This window comes from Elaeis guineensis, chromosome 1 (genome assembly GCF_000442705.2).
Source record: "Elaeis guineensis isolate ETL-2024a chromosome 1, EG11, whole genome shotgun sequence".
In the NCBI taxonomy this organism is placed as follows: domain Eukaryota; kingdom Viridiplantae; phylum Streptophyta; class Magnoliopsida; order Arecales; family Arecaceae; genus Elaeis; species Elaeis guineensis.
Window position 1 is genome coordinate 8492902 of NC_025993.2, and position 24453 is coordinate 8517354.

Sequence of the window (24453 nt, forward strand, 5' to 3'; positions counted from 1 at the left end):
CCATGCTGGGCCAGTGCATGCTTGGGCCACACGTCCCGTGCGTGCCTGGGCCACGCTTCCCATAGGCGGGCCATGCATTCAGCAGGCCTGCACGTGCCTGCAGGCCCCACCTTACTGCTGGCCTATGCATACTACATCTCTCGGACCTATTTTCAGGCTCCTTGCATCGTGCGCTGCATGCTAGACTTCTCCGTATTTGATCTTCACTGTTGTGAGTCGAATTTGAGACATCAAATTCCAACAGACAACATAGATGACAATAGTAGCAATGGTGGCGGAGATGATGGCAATAATAATGGCATGGATGATAGTGATAATGAAGGTGATACTGATGATGTTGATAATATATACAAATTTCTTATTTTTAAAAATAATAAAATAATCAAAATAATTTTAAAAATAAAAAAATAAAGACAATAACATCAAACATGCTTATTACCTCAGTTCTTATTTTAATTTTACAAAAGTAAGAAATAAAAAAAATGATGCCAAAAACACCACATGAATTTTTTATTTAGAAATAAAATTAATAAAGACTTCACAGTTTCTTATTTAGAAAAATGTGAGTAAGAATTTCTTATTTTTCGTTTTAGAAATAATAAAAATATTTTTTGAAAAATACAAAAATAAAGTCAATAGGATCAAAGAGAAATTCTTTGTACACAGCCTATGGTATAGAAAATCTGACGTGAAGCATATCACTTCGTCTTATTGGACTACGTAGCCACCGCTTTCCAATGCATATTTAATGTCCGCAGTTCTACTTTTTTGTTTGAAATTTTGAATGATGAAAATATCTTTTTCTTTTCGAAAAAATTATGATAATTTGTGTAAATATTATGGCATCCTACATTGAAATTATGACTTTCTGCACGAGATGTCATAATTTTCTTATAGGATATTATAAAGAGGGAATGACATTTTCGTCATTGAAAAATTATCATAATTACCATAAAGAGGGAAGAGTATTTTAGTCATTTTTATCATTAAAAAATTATCACAGAAAATAATAATTTCAATGTAGGATGCTATAATATCTGTACATAATATCATAATTTTTTCGGAAGGAAAGGGATATTTTCATCATTCAAAATTTCAAACGAAAAAGTAAAACTGTGGATATTAAATAGGTATTAAATACGTGTTGAAAAGCGATGGATACGTGATCCAGTAGGATGAAGTGGTGTACTCTATATCGGATTTTCTATACCGCAGGCGATGTACAAAGAATTTTCCTAGGACCAAACTCATACAGTACCCTTGTTTTGATTTTGTTTTTCAAAATAAAAAATTAAATAAAAAGATGCCAAATATGCTGTAAGAATGAAAATTAATTTTTAAAATGTATAAAAATGAAGCCAATAGGACCAAACTTATACAGTACCTTAGTTTTGATTTTGTTTTTAAAAATAAAAAATAAATAAAAAGATGCCAAATATGTTATAAGAATAAAAATTAATTTTTGAAAAATATAAAAATGAAGTCAATAGGACCAAACTTATACAATACCCTAGTTTTGATTTTGTTTTTAAAAATAAAAAATAAATAAAAAGATGCCAAATATGTTGTAAGAATAAAAATTAATTTTGAATAGTATAAAAATGAAGTCAATAGGACCAAACTTATGCAGTACCTTAGTTTTGATTTTGTTTTTAAAATAAAGAAAATAAATAAAAAGTTGCCAAATGTGCTGTAAGAATAAAAATTAGTTTGAAACTCCACAAGTTAACATTCACGCCCGGTGGGACTCGAACCCACAATCGCCTGATTAGAAGTCAGACGCCTTATCCATTAGGCCACGGGCGCTTCTTGGTGCTTCTTTGCTTCATCATCATTAAAGTGAAGTTCTAACGTGATTCCTCATTTACAAGCAACCGCCTTCATAAGATTTGGATCTCCCCAATGATCGACGTGATTGACGCCTGTCCATCACCTAAAACACAGCTTCAACCATTTTAGAGGGCCAAAAGATTTCTGTGGAAGGAAGGAAACAATATATATTCGTTTAAAACATAGTGTTGATTTATACCAAAGAAATTTCTTTCTCCGTTTGAAACCCTCATTTCGTACTCATACAAGAAAATGCACAAGTCGACAGGAAGCCCATCATGTTACATCGAAGTATAGAAGAACAGGAAGGGCTCAGCCCTCAACAAACCTCCCGAAACCCAATCCTCACCGTTCATGGAACAAAATACAAAGTTCATCTCCAAGAGTACACAGACTCTCAGGAACAGATGAGACTGCACAGGTCTCCAGTCCTCTCCCGTGAGATGTCGGCAAGAGGATATGTTCGGAACTTGCCACCGGCCATGCACATTATTGTCAGCCGGCTGTTGCTCACCATCACCTGCACCCAACAATATAACAACAGAACATCAGCAGGCTTCATCAGAATCTCAGCTGGATATATACCAGAATTCACAATAAATTCATGAAGGGGTCCACCTCTTTCTCCCTAAAATGACAAGGGGTTCAACGTATACGAGGGTCTAAAGCTAAATATTAAAATGAGATTTTTTTTATTAAAATTTATATAAATTTTTTATTAAAATTTTATTTTTTTAATTTTTTTAGATGTAAAATTTTTAATTAAATTTTTATCATCAAATTTTTTTAATATTTTTTTTTTTCAATTGATAATATAGTCAATCTGTTTAATCTTTCTTAAGACATTGTTGATCTTAAGTAAGATTTTATTAATTTTATATTTAAAAAACTTCTTTCTGCTTAAGCAACACTTACTGAAATTGTTAACATTATTCTAAAAGTAATATATGCATTTGGAAAAGAACCAAGTCTTCTTATATGATTGAGTATGTCTATTGGACTGTTATCTTCCATTTGTATATTTTTTTTTAAAACTCTTAACTCTAAAAGTAAATGTAAACCATTAATATCAGAGTAGTTATTACATTTTAAAGAACATTCAAGATTAAAGTAATATTTTTTCAAATTATCATTGTCTAGTGACTTTAATTTTTTATTGCTAAATATAAAATCAAAAATATTTTTATATATCTTAAACTATTCAAATTTACTTTGGAGTGAAAAAATTGCTTGATCTACTATATATAAAAAATAATCAATTTTAAATGATTCTTCAAGAGATTTTGTTATTTCATTATCAATATTTTCATCAAATTGTTTCTTTCTACGAATGATACATTTATCATAAAATTTAGATTTTATTTTCATTTCAAATGCAATTTCTTTTGAAAAAATCATAGTAGATGTAAATCCATCTCCTCTATAATTTTTTTAGAAAAAAAGAATATCTTTTAGTTGTTCTATAGCAGCATCAATATGCATATCTTTTGATTGTAAATATTTGCTAACTCAGTTAACAGCAAACAATATATCATATCAAATAATCATATCCAATAAAAATTTAAAATTTTCCAGCTCATATATTGCTAAGCAATTAGCTTCACTTTTGATTTTGGGATCTTCGCTAACTTCTGCTAATTTCAATAAAGCATCTTTTATTTGTGGAGCTGAAAATCTTATTGCTTTAATACTTTCAATATAACTTTTCTAACATGTTTGTGACAATGATTTAAGAGTTAGACTAGATATATTATCTTGTAAAATTTTTCATCTTTTAGTAGAAGAAGAAAATAGTAAATATATACGTTGTACCACTCCAAAAAATGATATAGTTTTAGTACAAGAATTAACCATATCACAAAGTACTAAATTTAGATTGTGACAACTACATGATGTATAAAAGGATCTAGAATTTAAATCTAAAAGTCTTTTTTGCACTTCTTGTTGTTTGCTCTTCATATTAGATCCATTATCATATCTCTGTCCTCTTAAATTATTAATATCAAATTTAATATATTTTATTTCATCCACAATGGCATCAAAAGGACTTTTTTCAGTTATATCATCTACTTTTAAGAATTCAAAAAAATATCTCATAACTTTGATTGGACTTGATGAAATATCCATACATCACAATATAAAAGACATTTACTCTTGATGACTTGCACCTGAAGTACAATCAAGTATTATTGAAAAATATTTTATTTTTTATAATTTTTTAAATAATTTTATTTCTAATTTTACTTGCTAATAAATTTATCAATTTATTTTGTATATTATGTCTAAGGTAATGAGTATGAATTTTATTGGCTTTAATGCGTCGAGTATATTCTTGCATTATCGGATCAAATTCTACAATCATTTCAATTAGATTTAAAAAATTATCATTATTTTTTTGATAGATCTTTTCATTTTTCTCAAAAAAGTCAAATTATTTTTATCAAGAGTTTTTACTACCACAAGAATTCTTAATAATATTTTTTTCCAATACTCTTCATCTCTATTTATTTGTTATTGAATATTTTTATCAATTATTTTATTTTTCAACAATCTCATTTCTAAATCAATCCATGAACTCATATTAATAATATGCTCATTACTCATTTTGTTAGGATTTGACGCCTCGAGATTCAGCCCACATTGAGTCCACAGCGAGATTCGCGGTAAAAAACGGAGTCCAACGAGATCAAGATCACCTGAATCGGAGCTCGGATGGAGAAGATACGAGCTTTTGAAGTCGGCACGAGAATCGAGGCAGCGGAGGACCGCCGGCTACCGGCGGCGGGCGGCAGCGCGGCCGCAGGCGGCGGCGCGCGGGACGTGCGACCCAGGCCCGCGCGGGACGCGCGACCCAAGCCCGCGGCCCAGGTGGGTGAGCGGCCCAGGCGCGCGCAGGCCCACGCGCAGGCGCGGCCCAGGCCCACGCACGCGGACCGGCCCAGGCCCTGCCGGCCCTGTTGGCCCTTTGCCCCGGTCCACCGTGGACCGGGCGGTCCACGGCGGGGCCTGTGGACCGGGCGGTCCACGGCGGGGCCTGTGGACCGCGTGGGCGTTTCCCACGCGTTTCTCGCAGTCCACAGTATTATTCTATGGACCGGAGCGCGATCCGACGGCCCAGGTAGCTCCCGATCTTGATCCGACGGTTTGGGACGTGATTTGGGTTGATTAAGGAGTCCTAATCATGATCTAAGCCGTGATTAAGGTCTATAAAAGGCCCTGTGATGAAACAGAGAGGGTGTGATTCGGGTTTCTCGCCGTACGAAGTCCGTACGAACTCGAGAAGAGAGAGAGGTGAGAGTGCTGTGAGAGAAGGAGCAGGAGGCTCCTGGACAGTGGTCGCCAGGCACTTCAGGGATTCAGGGGGGTCTTCAAGAGAGAGAGAGCTTTGTGAGGGAAACTTCAGGTGAGAGAGAATTGGGTGTACAAGGGTTGACGGTGAGGTCTCATCTTGTAAAATTTTCTTTTTCATAGTGAAGTTTGCATGCCCCGTGGAGGTGAGCCCTTTTGTGGCTGATCCACGTATTTTGATTGTTTTCTTTTTGTTTTGTTTCTTCTTTCTTCCTGCTGCATCGCGTGGTACTGAAAAGATCTTGGGAGGTGGTGTCCTGACCAGACATCCACCCAACAAGTGGTATCAGAGCCAGGTTGGTACAAGGACGCAGATTGCAGTGGTGGTGAGCAAGACTGAAGATGGAGAAAATAGGAACAATCAAGATGGAGATCAACAAGTTCGATGGTAAGAGCAATTTCTCCTTGTGGCAGGGAAGGGTGAAGGACGTGCTCATCCAACAGAGGTTGATCGATGCTTTCTTGTGCGATGAGAAGCCGACCACCATGAAGGTGCGGGATTGGAAACGGCTACAGATGCAGGCGGTGAGTACCATCCGCATGTACCTGGCGGATGAGGAGGTGATCCATGTGCTGAGCGAGACTTTCCCGACGGTGCTATGGTCGAAGCTCGAGGAGTTGTACATGGCGAAGTCTCTCACCAACACTCTTTTCCTCTGGAGACAGTTTTACCAACTGCGGATGACTGAGGGACAGAGCGTGCAGGAGCATCTGAGCCACTTCCAGAAGATCCTCACCGACCTTTTCAGCATTGGCGAGAACGTTAAGGAGAAGACCAGGGCGCTGGTTTTGCTGGCGTCGCTTCCCTCTTCGTACGAGTCCTTGGTGACTGCTCTTCTAGTGGGGAAGAGCACTATCAAGATGGACGAGGTCACCGCGGCGATACTCCAGAACGAGGTTCTCAAGAGAGAGAATCCAGCTTCGAGCTCAGGTGTCGATAGCTCAGCTTTGGTGGCTTCTGGAGGTGCAGGAGGCGGTAGACGGAGCGACAGGAGATCACAACGAGGGCGGTCCAAGTCCAGAAGGGACTTGAGCAAAATCAGATGTTACCGGTGTAAGGAGTTGGGGCATCTAGCCAGAGATTGCCCTCAACTGAAAAATCGAACGGTGGCTGCTGTAGCGACGGCCGGCAGTGATTTAGATGGAGATGTCTTTGAGATATCTGACGAGGTATCTACTTCTTCCCAGCAGTGGATATTAGATTCTGCATGCCCCTATCATGCGTGTTGCAGAAAGGAGCAGCTTGACTCCCTGGAGAACAGTGAGGGCACTGTATATCTGTCGGATGGATCGAGCTGTGCGATCAGAGGCATTGGGACGGTCAGCTGGAGGACACATGATGGTGCAGTGAGGAGATTGGGGGAGGTCCGATACAAACTCGATTTCAGGCGAAATCTTATCTCACTTAGCAGACTGGATTCGAGAGGCTACAGGACGGTAGCTGGTGGAAGAATCCTGAGGGTGCTACGCGGCGATAAGATTGTGCTGGAGGGGAAGAAGGGGAGCAGAGGACATTATTACCTGACAGGGAGCCCAGTGCGAGGTGGAGCTTCGGGAGCCAGGTGGAGCCCAGAGCGAGGTGGAGCTCCAAGAGGCGGATCGGGCATGAGACAGGAGACTCGGGAGGACGAGAGGCGACGTCGCAAGGTGAGATTCCTATTGTCGCAGGACGATGCCCCGAGCAGGTCTCAGGTCAGGAGGAGCACAGCATACGACGGAGATGGGATCGAGCAGCCTGGCTCGACTCCCATGTTTGCCCATCCATGATCAGCAGGTGATTGCCCCAGGGCATGGGGGCGAGGAGATCCAGAAGCTCTCGGAGTTTGGAGGAGGCCGAATATCGAGTCGAGGTGGAGATTGTTAGAATTTGATGCCTCGAGATTCAACCCACATTGAGCCCACAGCGAGATTCGCGGCAAAAAATGGAGTCCAACGAGACCAAGATCACCTGAATCGGAGCTCGGATGGAGGAGATACGAGCTTTTGAAGTCGGCACGAGAATCGAGGCAGTGGAGGACCGCCGGCGGGCGGCAGCAGCGTGGCCGCAGGCGGCAGCGCGCAGGACGCGCGACCCAGGCCTGCGGCCCAGGCGAGCGCGCGTCCCAGGCGGGCGTGCGGCCCAGGCGCGCACAGGCCCACGCGCAGGCACGGGCCGGCCCAGGCCCTGCCGGCCCTGCTGGCCCTTTGCCCCGGTCCACCGTGGACCGGGCGGTCCACGACGGGGCCTGTGGACTGCATGGGCGTTTTTCACGTGTTTCTCGCGGTCCACGGCACTATTTCGTGGACCGGAGCGCGATCCGACGGTCCAGGTGGCTCCCGGTCTTGATCCAACGGTTTGGGACGTGATTTGGGTTGATTAAGGAGTCCTAATCATGATCTAAGTCGTGATTAAGATCTATAAAAGGCCCTGTGATGAAACAGAGAGGGTGTGATTCGGATTTCTCACCGTACGAAGTCCGTACGAACCCGAGAAGAGAGAGGCGAGAGCGCTGTGAGAGAAGGAGCAGGAGGCTCCTGGACAGCGGTCGCCAGGCACTTCAGGGGTTCAGGGAGGGTCTTCAAGAGAGAGAGAGCTTTTGTGAGGGGAACTTCAGGTGAGAGAGAATTGGATGTACAAGGGTTGAGGGTGAGGTCTCCTCTTGTAAAATTTTCTTTTTCATAGTGAAGTTTGCATGCCCCGTGGAGACGAGCCTTGTTGTGGCTGATCCACGTATTTTGATTGTTTTCTTTTTATTTTGTTTCTTCTTTCTTCCTGCTGCATCGCGTGGTACTGAAAAGATCTTGGAAGGTGGTGTCCTGGCCAGACATCCACCCAACACATTTCATGACTCTTAAGCTTAGCACTAAGATTTCTCCAATCTCTAGTGCCAACATTAGCTAGTTTACTTGTATTAGAAATAGAGTTAAACAATTTACAATAAAAACAAAATACTCTATTCAAGTCTTTTGAATAAACTAGCCATCTTCTTTTATGCTTTTCCCATTTGCCAACTTTTGAATATAATATGTAGTAAAAAAATATCTTGAAAATTCATCTTTAGGAAAATCTATATCATTAACTAGAATTGGATCTTTTTTTACTAATAAATCTCTCAAATTTATATCAATATTTATCCATTAACTTGAATCATAAATATTTTTAAGAATTCAATCATTTAAATTAACAGGTTGGTTCTCTTCACTATGAGTTTGAAGATTATTTTGAATCTCTTTATTGACTTTCTCTTATTCTAATATTTTATTATCATCTAACTCTAAAAGATTATTAACTTGTTCATTTAAGGAACGGTCATCAATATTTTTTGATTTATTATTTTTATTACTTGTAAAAAATTTATCAAGAGCTCCTTTTTGAAATTGTATTAAACTTTCAATTCTTCTCTTTTTTTGAAACTTTGAATAACCAGATTCATATTTTTGAGTTGACATATTTAAATTCTTATTATAAATTATCAAAAAAATTTAGCTATTACAATTATCTTATATTTTTTAAATAGCTAATACAAGATCAACAATCAAAATTTCTAATTCAATGAATCAACTATTAAATAAAATAGAGACAATGTAATAATATAATATAAATTTTAAATTAAATAAAAAATCTATAAAACTTAGAATAATAGTACCTAATTATTGAATGCTAGTTGCAAATGGGATGAATAATTAACTAATTTCTTGTACAGGAGTGCAAAAAATGAGTTAGAACTTGTTATCAAGGAGAAGAGTAAATAGAATAAAAAAGAAGAATTAAAAACTGACTTAATTTTATAGAATAGTATATAGCCATTGTGTATCATCCGAAACTGGCAAGTGAGAGAACATAGGGGCTGTGGGCATCGCTAGAACTATAGAAGCATTAACTAACCTCCACAGTACGTTTATCTTTTCTAACGGACAGTCATGCCATCGTGTTTTATCTTCCCAACGGACCATCATGCCAACTTGGGAACGGTAAAGTCAGTGCCTTCTCGGCTCCCCCTGCGGCCGCATGGAAACTGAGCCAGGGGCGGCTCAACACATATAGGGGCCTAAAGCTAACTATTAAAATGAGATCTTTTTTTTATTAAAATTTATATAAATTTTTTATTAAAATTTTATTTTTCTAGCTTTTTGAGATGCAAAATTTTTAATTAAATTTTTATAATCAAATTCTTCTAATATTTCTTTTTCAATTGATAATATAGTCAATCCATTTAATCTTTCTTAAGACATTGTTGATCTTAAGTAAAATTTTATTAATTTTAGTTTTGAAATTTTTTTTTTTGTCGAAGTAACACTTACTGAAATTATTAACATTATTTTAAAAATAATATATGCATTTGGAAAAGAGTCGAGTCTTCTTATATGATTGAGTATGTCTATTGGAGTGTTATCTTCTACTTGTATAATTTCTTTTAAAACTCTTAACTTTGAAAGTAAATCTAAACCATCAATATTAGAGTAGTTATTATATTTTAAGGAACATTCAAGATTAAAGCAATATTTTTTCAAACTATCATTGTCTAATGACTTCAAATTTTAACTGTTAAATAGAAAATCAAAAATATTTTCATATATCTTAAACTATTCAAATCTACTTTGGAGTGAAAAAATTATTTGATCTACTATATATAAGAAATAATCAATTTTAAATAATTTTTCAAGAGATTTTGTTATTTTATTATCAATATTCTCATCAAATTATTTTTTTCTACAAATGATACGTTTATTATGAAATTTAGATTTTATTTTCATTTTCAATGTAATTTTTTTAGAAAAAATCATAGTAGATGTAAATCCATCTTCTCTATATTTTTCAAAAAAAAAAAGATCTTTTAGTTATTCTATAGCAACATCAATATGCATATCTTTTAATTGTAAACTTTTACTAACTCAGTTAACAGCAAATAATATATCATATCAAATAGTCATGCCCAATAAAAATTTAAAATTTTCAAGCTCATATGTTGCTAAGCAATTAGCTTCACTTTTGATTTTGGGATCTTCACTAACTTTTGCTAATTTTAATAAAGCATATCTTATTTGTGGAGCTAAAAATCTTATTACTTTAATACTTTCAATACGACTTTTCCAATATGTTTGTGACAATGATTTAAGAGTTAGACCAGATATATTATCTTGTAAAATTTTTCATTTTTTAGTAGAAGAGAAAATAATGAATATATACGTTGTACCATTCCAAAAAATGATATAACTTTAGTACAAGAATTAGCCATATCACAAAATACTAAATTTAGATTGTGATAACCACATAATGTATAAAAAGATCTAGAATTTACATCTAAAAGTCTTTTTTGCACTTCTTGTTGTTTTCTCTTCATATTAGATCCATTATCATATCCCTGTCCTCTTAAATTATTAATATCAAGTCCAATATATTTTATTTCATTTACAATGGCATCAAAAAAAAATTTTCCAGTTGTATCATCTAATTTTAAAAATTTTAAAAAATATTTTATAATTTTGATTGGACTTGATGAAATATCCATACATCGTAATATAAAAGACATTTGCTTTTGATGATTTGCATCTGAAGTGCAATCAAGTATTATTGAAAAATATTTTACTTTTTATAATTTTTTAAATAATTTTATTTCTAATTTCACTTGCTAATAAATTTATCAATTTATTTTGTATATTTTGTCCAAGGTAATGAATATGAATTTTATTATCTTTAATGTGTCAAGTATATTCTTGCATTATCGAATCGAATTCTGCAATCATTTCAATTAGACTTAAAAAATTATCATTATTTTCTTGATAGATTTTTTTATTTTTTTTATGAAAAGTCAAATTATTTTTATCAAAAATTTTTATTATCAAAAAAATTCTTAATAATACTTTTTTCCAATGCTCTTCATTCCTATTTATTTGTTATTGAACACTTTTATCAATTATTTTATTTTTCAACAATCTTATTTCTAAATCAATCCATGAACTCATATTAATAATATACTCATTACTTATCTCATGACTCTTAAGCTTAGCACTAAGATTTCTTCAATCTCTAGTACCAATATTAGCTAGTTTATTTGTACTAGAAGCAAAGTCAAATAATTTACAATAAAAATAAAATACTTTATCCAAATCTTTTGAATAAACTAGCCATCTTCTTTCATGCTTTTCTCTATTTGCTAACTTTTGAATATAATATATAGTAAAAAAATATCTTGAAAATTCATCTTTAGAAAAATCTATATCATTAACTAGAATTGAACTTTTTTCTACTAATAAATCTTTCAAATTTGTATCAATATTTGTCCATTAATTTGGATCATTAATATTTTTAAATATTCAATCATTTAAATTAACAGGTTGGTTCTCTTCACCATGAGTTTAAGGATTATTTTGAATCTCTTCATTGACTTCCTCTTATTCTAGTATTTTATTATCATCTAACTCTAAAAGATTATTAACTTGTTCATTTAAGAAACGTTCACCAATATTTTTTGATTTATTATTTTTATTACTTGTAAAAAATTTATCAAGAGCTCCTTTTTGAGATTATATTAAACTTTCAATTCTTCTCTTTTTTTGAAACTTTGAATAACCAGATTCATATTTTTGAGTTGACATATTTAAGTTCTTATTATGAATTATCAAAAAAATTTAGCTATTACAATTATCTTATATTTTTAAAATAACTAATACAAAATCAACAATCAAAATTTCTAATTCAATAAATCAACTATTAAATAAAATAGAAATAATATAATAATATAATATAAATTTTAAATTAAATAAAAAATCTACAAAGGTTAGAATAATAGTACCCAATTGTTGAATGTTAATTGCAAATGGGATGAATAATTAATTAATTATCTGGTGTAGGAGTACAGAAAATGAGTTAGAACTTGTTATCATGGAGAAGAGTAAACAGAATAAGAAAAGAAAAATTAAAAAATAATTTAATTTTATAAAATAGTATATAGCCATTGTGTATCATTGAGAATTGGCAAGTGAGAGAACATAGGGGCTATGGGCATCGGTAGAACTATAGAAGCATCAACTAACCTCCACAATATGTTTATCTTTTCTAACGGACAGTCATGCCACCATGTTTTATCTTCCCAACGAACCATCATGCCATATGACATGCGTATTGCGTCTGCCGACTTGGGAATGGTAAAGCCGATGCCTTCCCGGCTTTCCCCACGGTCGCATAGAGACTCAAACCTAAAACCTGCCAGAACCTCACCGGAGATGCCTCTTAAGGCCTCCACTGCTGTCAGGGTGGGTCCCCATCCTCTCCATCGATGGGGTGGGTTGCCTGTGATGGGCTCGACGTCGAAAATGGTTGGACAGGAAAGCCGGTGCCTCCTCACCCCTATGTCGCCCAACCCTCGCCCCTCAAACCCGCTAGAACCTCGCCAAAGACGCCTCTCAAGGCCTCCGCTGCCGTCAGGATGAGTGCCCATCTATTCCTCTCCATCGACAGGGCGGGCCGTGGGTTGCCTGTGAGTCTGTGACAGGCTTGACGTCGGGAACAGGAAAGTCGGTCGCTGCTAGTGCCTCCTCGCTTGTGTCGCCCAACTCTCGCCCCTCAAACCACTGGAACCTCGCCGAAGATGCCTCTCAAGGCCTCCGCTGCCGTTGGGATGGGTCCCCATCCTCTCCATCGACAAGGTAGGTCACCTGTGACGGGCTCGATGTCAAGAACAGGAAAGGTGGAAAGTCGGTCTCTTCCGGTGCCTCCTCGCCTGTGTGGCTGTGTCGCCCAACCCTCGCCCGCCTCGAGGCCTCTCACGGGTGGATACAATGGAGGGTATGGGGGCCTCTGAGCAAGGGGGCCTAAAGCAAGGACTTTGGTGGCCTTGCCCTTCAACCGCCCCTGAGAGACTCAAACCTAAAATCCACCGAAACCTCATCGGAGACGCCTCTTAAGGCCTCCACTGTCGTTAGGGTGGGTCCCCATCCTCTCCATCGACGGGGCGGGTCGCCTGTGATGGGCTCGACATTAGGAATGGTCGGACGGGAAAGCCGGTGCCTCCTCGCCCCTATGTTGCCTAGCCCTCACTCCTCAAACCCACTGGAACCTCGCCGAAGATGCCTCTCAAGGCCTCCGCTGCCGTCAGGATGGGTCCCCATCCATTCCTCTCCACCGACGGGGCGGGCCGCGGGTCGCCTGTGAGTCTGTGACAGGCTCGATGTCGGGAACAGGAAAGTCCATCGCTGCTAGTGCCTCCTCGCCTGTGTCGCCCAGCCCTCGCCCCTCAAACCCACTGGAACCTCGTCGGAGACGCCTCTCAAGGCCTCCGCTGCTGTCGGGATGGGTCCCCATCCTCTTCATTGATTGGGCGGGTCACCTGTGATGGGCTCGATGTCGAGAACAGGAAAGGTGGAAAGCCAGTCGCTCCCGATGCCTCCTCGCCTGTGTGGCTGTGTCGCTCAGCCCTTGCCCGCCTTGAGACCTCTTGTGGGTGGATGCAATGGAGTGTCTGGGGGCCTCCAAGCAAGGGGAGCCTAAAGCAAGGACTTTGATGGCCTTGCCCTTCAGCCGCCCTTGAGAATGACCCAGCACCATCCTTTTCATCAACAAATCATGGATTGTTCGCAAGTTTTTGACCCACTCATTGATAGGTTTTCTCACTATGTTTTTCACAACATAACAAAGATGAAAAAGTTTTCCTGCAAGATTAAAGATGACGGAGTTGTCTGAAAATAGCATTCTAAGCTATTGGACTAAATAATTTGTAGTATCTACTATTGTTTTAGGAAGAAAGTAACCAGTAAGGAACACTGACAATCCATATCTATGAAAAGGGTGAGACTTCCTTACTGTAAAAGGGCATCAACATAGTTTCAGAAGTAGAAAAATATATCTACATGATACCCTCATAATTGATACTACGCCTTCTTCTGTTGCTCATATATTTTGTGAGATAACTTCAATTATCGATCTAATCTTGTTTTATATATCTATGGGCAAATAGCTATTTACCTAATTAAGTTTTGCCATGTTTTAAGACTGATAACTAAATGATAAAAAGCCCATCTTATTGCATGGATATTTAAACGACATAGCCATACCTCACAAGGATTGCTCGCTCGTTGCAGCTCCACAATTTGGTGGGTACACAGTTTATATAATGACACCAGCCGCAATGCTCGCTTGCATTTACTCCATGAAATACCGCTACAAGCCCTCCAGCAAGACTGCGTTAAATAAATTTTCAAAAAGCAATTGAAAGCAATAAACAAGTTCAACAACTTGTGTAACTTTGACACAAGCACATAATTAAAGCAATAAACTTACATTGTGAAAAAGAAGACCAGAGCAACAATCCTTGAAGCTGGCCTATCTAGTTTTTGCCTCAATTGAACAGTTTTATTTAAATCATAGTCAAAAAGGCCTTTCTTTCGTTCCAACTGTGACAATTGAGGATTAAACAGAAGCGCAAATCCAAGAAGAATTCCTGATAAGAAGCCTCCAATGTTTCCATAGTTATCAACACGTGGCAGCAAGCCCAAGGAGAAGTTCATAGAAGCAACAATTAACAGCACTGCTATTCCAGTCAACTGGAAAAAAAGAGAGACTAAGCAGGGGAGCAAAGTATATATAGCAAGGGAAAACCCTTAGAAATTCAACAACCTTATTGGCATATATGTGCCAGTTACGAATTAGTCCAGATAGCGTGGCACCAAGGAATCCAAATAGAGCAGCAGATGACCCTGCAACTGGAACATGCTGGACAAAAATTGAGGATACCACACTACCTAGAAAAGCAGAGAGTAGGTAGATCATCCCAGTCCTCGCTGCCAAACAGAAATTAAAGCAAAGGAATACTAATTTAGAGCAATTGTAAAATATATAAGAATTTTATTTCTTGATGACTAATGAAAAAATAGTATAAAACTGGAAATCGTCAAAAAACTCCCCATAGTTATGAAAGAAACTGTGCAAAGCAGCAAATGTAAAATACAATTTAGGTATCACAAGTTTTGACAGCACAAGCTTCAATAACGTGTATTGGAAATCTTTGTAACTAGCAACCTCTATAGGGAGTTTAACGCTAACCATTTTGAACTGCATGACAAAAGCAATAGACATGGCTCTTGACAATCAAAGCTTGATACAAGTAAATGAATGCACAGTCCATTTTATATTCTTCCAAATTTCTAGGAATGGTATAAAAACAAGCTAATGCTGAAAACCAGAACTTTTATTCTCCTCATCATGCTAGAAAAAAGAAATAATTAGACAGCACACAATTTAGAGTTTGAGACTGCATCATGTACCAGGGCCAAAATCCTGCTGTAAGTGAACACCTAAAAGAATAATACTCAGAACATCCAGAACCAGATGTATAACCCCAGCATGCAACCATGGGCATGTCATAAGCCGCCATTTTTCATGTCGTTGAATTACAAAAGTCCGTTGAAGAGCTCCCACTTTAACCAACCTGCAAAGTTGTTGCAGATTACTGAAACAACAGCACTTGAATGAGTTTTATGCTACCTTTACTTCACCAGATATTTCAGAGATCTTTCATGGTTAGATAAAAGTTGTGCTTATAGACCTTTTCTTACTCAACAATGTAAACTACAGATACACAAAGTCCAGTTCTTCTAGTAGCAGAAAATGCAGGTGCATCAGGAAACTCTAAACACCACTAAACAGTGCATTTCTAGAAGAAGCAGGATAAATAATTTGGTTAGCTATAAATGATCCTTGATGATATGTCAGATTGATCTTTCAAATCATATGTCATGTTTTATCTTCATAAAATTGATAGCAGTTATAACGTAAGCAGAAAACAATTGCAACCACGAAGTGAATATGCTGAAATGAAAAGCATCTCTTGCATGCATTTTGTTCAGCTGATTGAGCCGGAACCAGGCTAACTGGTTAGAAACAAGGATCAAGCGACCCTGATGATATCTAATAGTCTGAAGCATAATAGCTCTTATAACTTAAATTGGATAAATTTGTCCCAATCTTATTTTATAAATACAGGGTCAAGATTAGAGCTTTGTCCTGTAGAAGACTTGATATAGTCAATGCCTTCCAAAACCAAGCATAGTATTTTTCAGAGGACAATCTCAATGCTGTCAAGGCCTATTCATGAGGTAGCAGCATGCATCACATGTGGTTGGCTTCCAGAAATTTGAATGCCACAGAAATTGGTAAGTTGTTGACCATCCTAATACCATTGATGAGCATGGTACAGGAGCATTAAAAAAACTTTCTTGAGGAAGAAGTTGACAGAACCTAGAACAGAAGACTAGGTTATTCTTACAAAGAGAATTCATAAAGATTAAATCCCCAAAAGATTATACATTACCTAGAAACCAAATATTCAGATTGTTAGAAACATGTTAATATGGTCATTTATTTCACTTAAAATGTTCATGTGTCATATAAGATCAAATAGGATTACAAACAAAACCAAATATTTGGATATGGACCTGATAGTTGTCTACAGAGATCCATATCAATTTTGCTTTGATGGATATTGATACGGATATTTATCGAATGCCTAATTTGTAATTGTGTCTAGATAAATTCAGATAAGAAAAGGGATTCAGGAAGATATTATCTGGTTTCATGTTCACCCCCAGTACAAAGTATGAAAATATAAGAAAAAACATGTAAGATTTTACTGATTCAGCTTTTCTAAGGTTTTGTCTGGCAAACACTTAAGATAACTTAATCAAAGAAATGAAAGTCTAAATATAATGCTAACAACAAGCCTGCCCAACCCAAAAGTTTGTATCAGGCTCCCGACGTAATGCTGATCCATCTTTCAATTGCTATAGGAAGCCCTTCCAAGGCAATCTTGGGCAATACATGACCTCGCTTTAAGCCCAATAGACAAATTGGTAGGAAGACAAACCTACCATATCATTTATGAAGTACACAAATAAATTTCAAAACCATAATAAAGACTAAACTAAAGGGGGCCATTGCTTGGTGCAATGGTAAAAGACTTAGGCTGACAAGCACAACAGCACGGATTCAAATACATGGGCGGCTACTATGTACCAAAATGCCAATGGATAGGTTTGTCCCCAATTTGGCCCTCCCAAGATATTGATCATTCATTGAACTATTTTCTAAATAAACATCTCTCCTATTTAGCAAAAAAAGATGGAAAATTAAACAAAAGAAAAATCTCTTCTTTTCACCCCCTTAAAAATTAGAGGCGAAAAGCATTAAACAAGAGAAACTCTATTAGAACGGGAAAAACAATCAAAAGTTCAAAAGATAAATCTAAGCTTGTTTGGCATTGCTTTTATTTATTTTTTATTTTTAAAATAAAATTATAAAAATTGAGATAAGAAAACATATTTGGCACTATTATTTCTATTTTTTATTTTTAAAAATTATTTCATTATTTCTACAAAAATAAAAATAAGAATTCTTGCTTTCACATTTAAAATAAAAAATAAAAAACTCATGCATCTTCCACCACCATTGACTCCATCTCTACTATAGCCAATATTACTACCATTGTCACTGTTATCTCCACAACCATCACTACCACCACTGTCACTATTGTCATCTCTACCACCACCATCTCCATCATCATCGTCGTCGTCATCTCCACCACTATCGCTACCACCACAGCCATTACCATCACTGCAACCAGGCAACTACCATCCAACCACTACCACATTGCTAACACCACCATGACCTTTGCCACACCGTCCCACCATCATCATCACCACCACTGCATTATCATTGTCCAACCATTATTGCCACTAGCACCACCATCATTGCCACCACTGCCACCACCACCACTGCGACCTCCACTATCTCCACCACCACATCTACACCACCATCATCATCTTTATATTTTTAAAAATAATTAACTACATCACAAATATTTATTTTAAAAAATATAAATACAAGAGAAATAATTTTTTTATTTTTTATTTTAAATTAAGAAAAATGATATCAAATGGTACCTAAATTTTCATTAATAATATCATTGCCACTATAATTATATTTATGTTTTTCAAAAAATTAAATATAACAAACATATTTATTTTTTCAAAAAAATAGAAATAGAGTAAAAATAAAAACTTATTTTTATTGCTGAAAATAAAAAATGTGTGATACCAAATGGTACCTAAGTGTCTATTAATAATCATTTCAGAATATAAAATTCAAAAGCTAAAAATAGCTACAACATGATGAAGCTGTAACATGATTCTTATCTAACAAAATAACAAAATCCCTAATCATTTGCAAAAAAATACCTTTATAAGATTTGTGGAAACCCAATAATCATCATGATTGGCACTTGTTCATCACTAGTAAACAAAGCTTCAACCATTTTCTAAATAGAGGCCCAAAAGATTATTGTACGAGGAGGTAAACAATAGGAAACACTCCTTTCCGAACAAATTTTTGATAGGATTATAATGTTTGAAATATAGGATTGATTTGATAGTCCAATGAATTCTTTTTCTTGACTATGAGAACTTTTTCTTAACTATATGAAACACTCCTTCCCATACATGAAATGCCAATCCCATGTTCAAATATCGATCAATCACTCAAGCAATTTTTAAAAAAACATCTGACCTATTTAGCAAAAAAAGGAAAAAAGAAAAACAATCAAAAGCAAGGTTCGCTGACTAGGAACCGGACCCCATGCTGGTCGACTGGTGATACGAGTTGGTATGCCCTTGTATTGGGCTTGAACTGATATGAAAACAAGGGATGAACCAGGGAGGAAAAGAGAAAGAAAGAGAGAGGGGAGGAGAGAGGGAGAGGGAGGGAAGGAAAGAGAGACCGGCGGAGACACCAGCAGTGATCGGAGGGCCATCAAGGTCTCTCAGACTTTGCGGTCCTCTGCAAGAAGAAATGAGAGCAAAGAGAGATAGAGAGAGGGGAAGAGAGAGAAGAGAAGTGAGCGGAACAGGGCAAGGAGGCCGCTGGAGGGCTGCCAGATAGCTGTCAGATGGCCCAAATTTGCCCTACGGTCGTTGCGAGTTTAAAACAGGGACGACGCCCTTGTTTCATCGTGAGTTCAAATCCGCGGCAACCACGGGATAGGATTTCGGCCGTCCGACGGCCCTCCAATGGCCTCCCCACCATCTTCCCCTCACTCCTCTTCTCTCCTCCCCCTCTCTCTATCTCTCTCTCTCTTTTCACATCTTGTGGAGGACCACAGAGCCTCGACGACCCTCTGGTGGCCTCAACGGACCACCACCAATCTTTCACTCCCCTCCTCTCTCTTTCTTCCCCTCTGGTGGCTTAAACCAAAGGGGGACATTGCTTGATGCAATGGCAAAAGACCTGGCCTGACAGATACAATAGAACAGGTTCAAGTCCTAGGCAGCCACTGTGTCAAAAAAATGCCAAAAGTTATGTTTTGTCCTAATTTGCCCCTCCTAGGACCCTGGATTGCTGGGAAAACAACAAGGTAATAGCCTTTCTTCCAACAAAAACTAAACCAAGATAGTCACACTAGGCACTAAAAGATTGGTATCATTTAGTTAATTATATAGCCCACTAAAAGTTGGAAAACTAAACATCATGCACCTCTTTCAATCATGACTTTTTTCTTTTTTCTTTTTAAGTACCCACTTACTAACCATGACTTCAATTGTTAAGAAGGGACAATAGCATCATCATCAGAACCTACACAAGCAACACATAAATAAAGAGGAAGAAGAAGGGTGAAACAATCACTTACCATAGTGTGATGGTCACTCAGTACAACATAATTCAAAAAATATCTTCCAAAACTTCTAACTCTATCACATCTAAAACAAAACCAATTCAATCATGTTAGGATTATGCTTATTTAATAGGTCCTTATATAGGAAAGACATATTTAGTATGTCCCTAAATATGGCATATATTTGCTTTTCAAATATGTACTTCTTATGTACTTGTTTCTCATTTATTTAAAAAAATGGGATCTCACTAGTGAATTGTATTCCTTTGAGCTTTTTCTTTCAACATGGTATCAGATCAGGTTGCCGCACCCTCTCCACAACCCAAGCCTAGTCGCCACCCCTCCTTCCACCACATGCTGCCGCCCATCCTCTTCTGGCCGCTACCTATCCTGCTTGAGTCCCCTCTCTCCCCTAAAATCCTCCTCTGCAGCAGTCCTAGCCGCAGCAGCCCTCCCGCATCATCCTTAGCGATGGCAGCCCACATCGCAGCCCCTCCTCTTTGCCGACAACATTCAAAGCCCTAGCCGCACCAAAGTTCCAACTCTCTTCTCAAAAATCCTACCTGTCTCCTCCCTTTTCAAAGTCTTTTAAACCACTACTGCCACCACTTTCCATCTCCTCATCAACCTTCTTCATCGCCCTCTTCCTCCACTGTTAGAGATCTCCAGCGATGGTTGCCTCTGGTTTTTTCTGGAACCCTAGCCACCGCCTAGGATTTTAGATTCTTGTCCTTCCTAGATCCTTACTACTGTAGTGCTAAAATCAATCTGTTTAAGCTATAACAGTCCATCCTTTACCATCTTGAAGGTCTGATTAATGCTTCTGCTTGCTGTTTCCTAAAATTTGCTTGTGATTCTATAAGATTGGCCGAGGGACCTTCAGTGCATCCCGAGGAGCAATCTGTTCTTGAACAAAATCAACATAGATTCCTTTTCTATGCCATGCAAAAGTTCTTTGAATGTCTTTCTGATTATCTACTAATCATGCAAAAGTTCTTTGAATGTCTTTTTGATTATCTACTAATCACGAAAATGGGACACTGCCCGTGATTTCTTTGACTGTCGTGTAAAGATATCCTTCCTTCCCTCTTTTACTGTCTGATTGTTTTTGTTTTCCTCTCTAGCTGCTATGACATCCTTAAATCATGATAACAAACAACTCTCGACACCTTTGACTCCCAATTTTGATACTGCAACAAGAAATCTAACAGTGACTACAATAAAGCTCAATGGCACTAACTACGTTTTGTGGGCCCAATCATTTAAAATGTTTATTGGTGTTCAATGAAAGATGCGACACCTGACTGAAGATCCTCCAAATTCCAAAGATCCTACCTATGATGACTGGCTACCTAGCGACTGTTGTGTTATGTCATGATTCTTGAATAGCATGAAGGAAAAGTTAGTGCCTATGCCATGTTCCTGAAGGTGGCTAAACAAATCTAGGACACCCTCAAAGAGATGTACGGCCATGAGAAGAATATTTCAAGAGTTTTTGAACTCTATGAGCAACTCTTTACAATATAGCAAGGTGATCAATCTGTAGTCAATTACTATGCCTCTCTGCGAGGTATTCTTGACAAGTTAGATTTATATCAGCCCCTTGTCCTGGATCCATAGAAGTGAAAAGACTATCGTGAAGGTCTGGTAGTTGCTAAATTTCTATCTAGGTTGAATCCCTCATTAGTTCATCAAATTCATGGTCAGATTCTTGATGGTGATTAGTTCCTTCTTTGTCTGCAATCTTTTCTAGAGAGTTCTACATGTCTCCACTGGAACTATATTAACCTCCATCAATACATATCAGATGGAGCACTCGACTATGGCTGTTGGTGGCTACAATCGAGGCCATGGTAGAGGATGTGGTAAAGATTTAGGGAGAGGGTGTGGTGTTGATTGTAGTCGTCCGCTCACCGCTAACAAAGGACCATGTCACTATACATATTGTGGGTGCAACAATCATGTGGCTGAAAAATGCTGGCTTAAGTTTGATAGATCTGACTGGGCGCAGATGGTTTCTACAAAAACTACATCTGATACTCCTACTCCACCATTGTTGGCTCCTTCTGGCATGATACAAATCTCTTAAATTGAGTATGAAAAATTTCTACAGTTTTAATCTACTCAAAATGCACAAAAAGCTACTCACGCCATGACTCTAGGTACTGGTGTACTCATTGCTTCCTCTACTAATTCTTGGGTATTAGATTCAGAAGTGCCATCTCATATGATAGATATAAAAATCCATTTCACTTCCTTGTCTAGTCTTAGTCCTGCTCCTTCTGTGGTTGTTACTGATAACTCTTCTTGTCCTATTCTGAATGAGGGAGTTGTTCGCGCTTTCTCGTCACTTTCCTTAGATCATGTGCTCCATGTTCTAAAATTTTCTATTAGCCTTTTATCCATTAGCCAAATATCCAAGTCTCATAATTGCTCAGTGATATTCTTTCCTACATATTGTGCTTTTCAGGATCTCCAGACTAGGATGAGAATTGGTTTGGGGTTTAAGAGAGAAGGCCTCTATTATCTTGACAATGATGCATCCTTCTGTGGTTTAGCTATGATTCCTTCGCCATCATCTGTCTCTCCATTGTTGTGGCACTACCGATTAGGCCATCCTTCCTTATAGAAGCTACGACAAGTTCTGCCTGGTCTCTTCCTTGGAGTATGAGTCATGTCAATTAGGTAAGCACTACCGTGCCTCCTACCCAAGTCAAGTCAATAATCGTAGTTCAAAATCTGAGTTAATTCATTTTAATGTCTGGGGTCAGTGTCGTTTTACTTTTGTAATTGGCTTTAGATATTTTATTATTTTTATCAATGATTATTCTTGAATAACCTGTGATATTCTTTCCTACATATTCTGCTTTTTAGGATCTCCAGACTGGGACGAGAATTGGTTTGGGGCGTGAAAGAGGAGGCCTCTATTATCTTGACAATAATGCATCCTTCTGTGGTTTAGCTATGAGTCTTTCGTCATCGTCTGTCTCTCCATTATTGTGGCACTACTGATTAGGCCATCCTTCCTTACAAAAGCCACGACAAGTTCTACCTGTTGAGCCGTCTGTCTCTTCCTTAAAGTGTGAGTCATGTCAAATGGGTAAGCATCATTGTGCCTCCTACCCAAGTCAAGTCAATAATCGTAGTTCAGAATCTTTAAGTTAATTCATTCAAATGTCTGGGGTCAGTGTCATTTTACTTCTGTAGCTGGCTTTAGATATTTTATTATTTTTATCGATGATTATTCTTGAATGACCTGGGTATATATGTTGAAAGACAGGACACAAGTTTCTGATGTTCTCAAAATCTTTTATAATGAAATAAAAATCCATTTCTCCACTTCCATTCGTGTTCTTCACACTGATAATGCTCTTGAATTTTTGAGGCATGATGTTTCTTAATTATACTATAATCATGGTATTTTATATCACACCACTTATGCCCACACCTCTTAACAGAATAATGTTGCTGAAAGAAAATATCAGTACTTACTTGATGTCGCTCACACTCTCATGCTTCAAATACATGTACCTAAGTATCTATGGGCAGATGCTATTTTGTCTGCTTATTATGTGATTAATCAAATGCCATCATCAGTTCTCCATGAGGATATTCCCTACTCGTGCCTCTATCCTGACACACCCATTTTCCCTCACTCCATCTGCTTTTGGGTGTATTTGTTTTGTGCAGATTTTTTAATCTGGTCTTGATAAATTCTTATCTAGGTCAGTCCAATGTGTCTTTACGGGGTACTCCCAAACTCAAAAGGGGTATAGGTATGATGATCCGATGACCAGAAAGTATCACACATCTGCGGATGTTATCTTTTTTGAGTCCACTTCTTATTTCTCTGATGGGTCTCCAGACATCCTTATTGATCATCCTCCTCTTCCTCAATCCATTGAGTCAGTTGAACCTATGCCTGTTCATACTATAGCTAAACCATTATATGTGTATACCAAAAGACACAGATCTCAGGCGCCTATCTCTACTCCACCTGATCCCTCGTCTAAGCTGTAGATCCGAGCCATCCATTGCCTGAATCTCCTATGATTACCTCCGATTTCGATTTGCCAATTGCTCTCCATAAAGATAAATGATCTACTACTACTCATCCCATTTCTTATTTTGTTTCCTATGATCGTCTTACCCCTTCATTTCACAGTTTGCCTTATCGTTGTCCTCTATGTCTGTATCCAGGTCTTGCAAGGAAGCTCTAGATAATCTAGCCTGAAAAGTTGCTATGGATGAAGAGATGGCTGCTCTCCTCCCCCAAGGTACATGGGATCTAATTACTCTAAGTGGCGCTGACATTGTTGGTTGCAGATGGGTGTTCACCGTCAAATATAAGCCCAAATAAGACCATCGAAAGATATAAAGCCAGACTTGTCACAAAAAAGTTCACTCAAACTTATGGTGTTGACTATTTTGAAACCTTCTTACTAATTACTCAGCTAAACTCCATCAGGGTGATCATCTCAGTGGCTATCAATAAAGAGTGGCCTATGTTCCAGCTCGATGTCAAAAATTCCTTCTTATATGGTAATTTGATAGAGGAGGTATATATGGAGCAATCTCTTGGACATGTTGCTCAAGGGGAAACATGGTCGGCAGATTTAAGAAGGCAATTTATAGCCTC

General features: G+C 37.8%; 1 protein-coding gene and 1 non-coding gene across 2 annotated transcripts in view; both read right to left on the minus strand.

The window, feature by feature from the left end:
• Window positions 1-1733: 1733 nt before the first annotated feature.
• On the minus strand, window positions 1734-1806 carry TRNAR-UCU (transfer RNA arginine (anticodon UCU)). The gene has a single exon. It is a non-coding gene; the product is annotated as a tRNA-Arg (tRNA).
• A 178-nt stretch (window positions 1807-1984) lies between these two features.
• Window positions 1985-24453, minus strand: part of LOC105036905 (inactive RHOMBOID-like protein 8) — a 26033-nt gene continuing 3564 nt past the window's right edge. Inside the window, 6 exon segments of the mRNA XM_010912636.4 lie at window positions 1985-2350; window positions 14209-14219; window positions 14222-14334; window positions 14435-14697; window positions 14771-14934; window positions 15418-15581. Of these exon segments, the coding sequence (XP_010910938.3) occupies window positions 2228-2350; window positions 14209-14219; window positions 14222-14334; window positions 14435-14697; window positions 14771-14934; window positions 15418-15581 (838 nt within the window). The 3' untranslated portion in view covers window positions 1985-2227.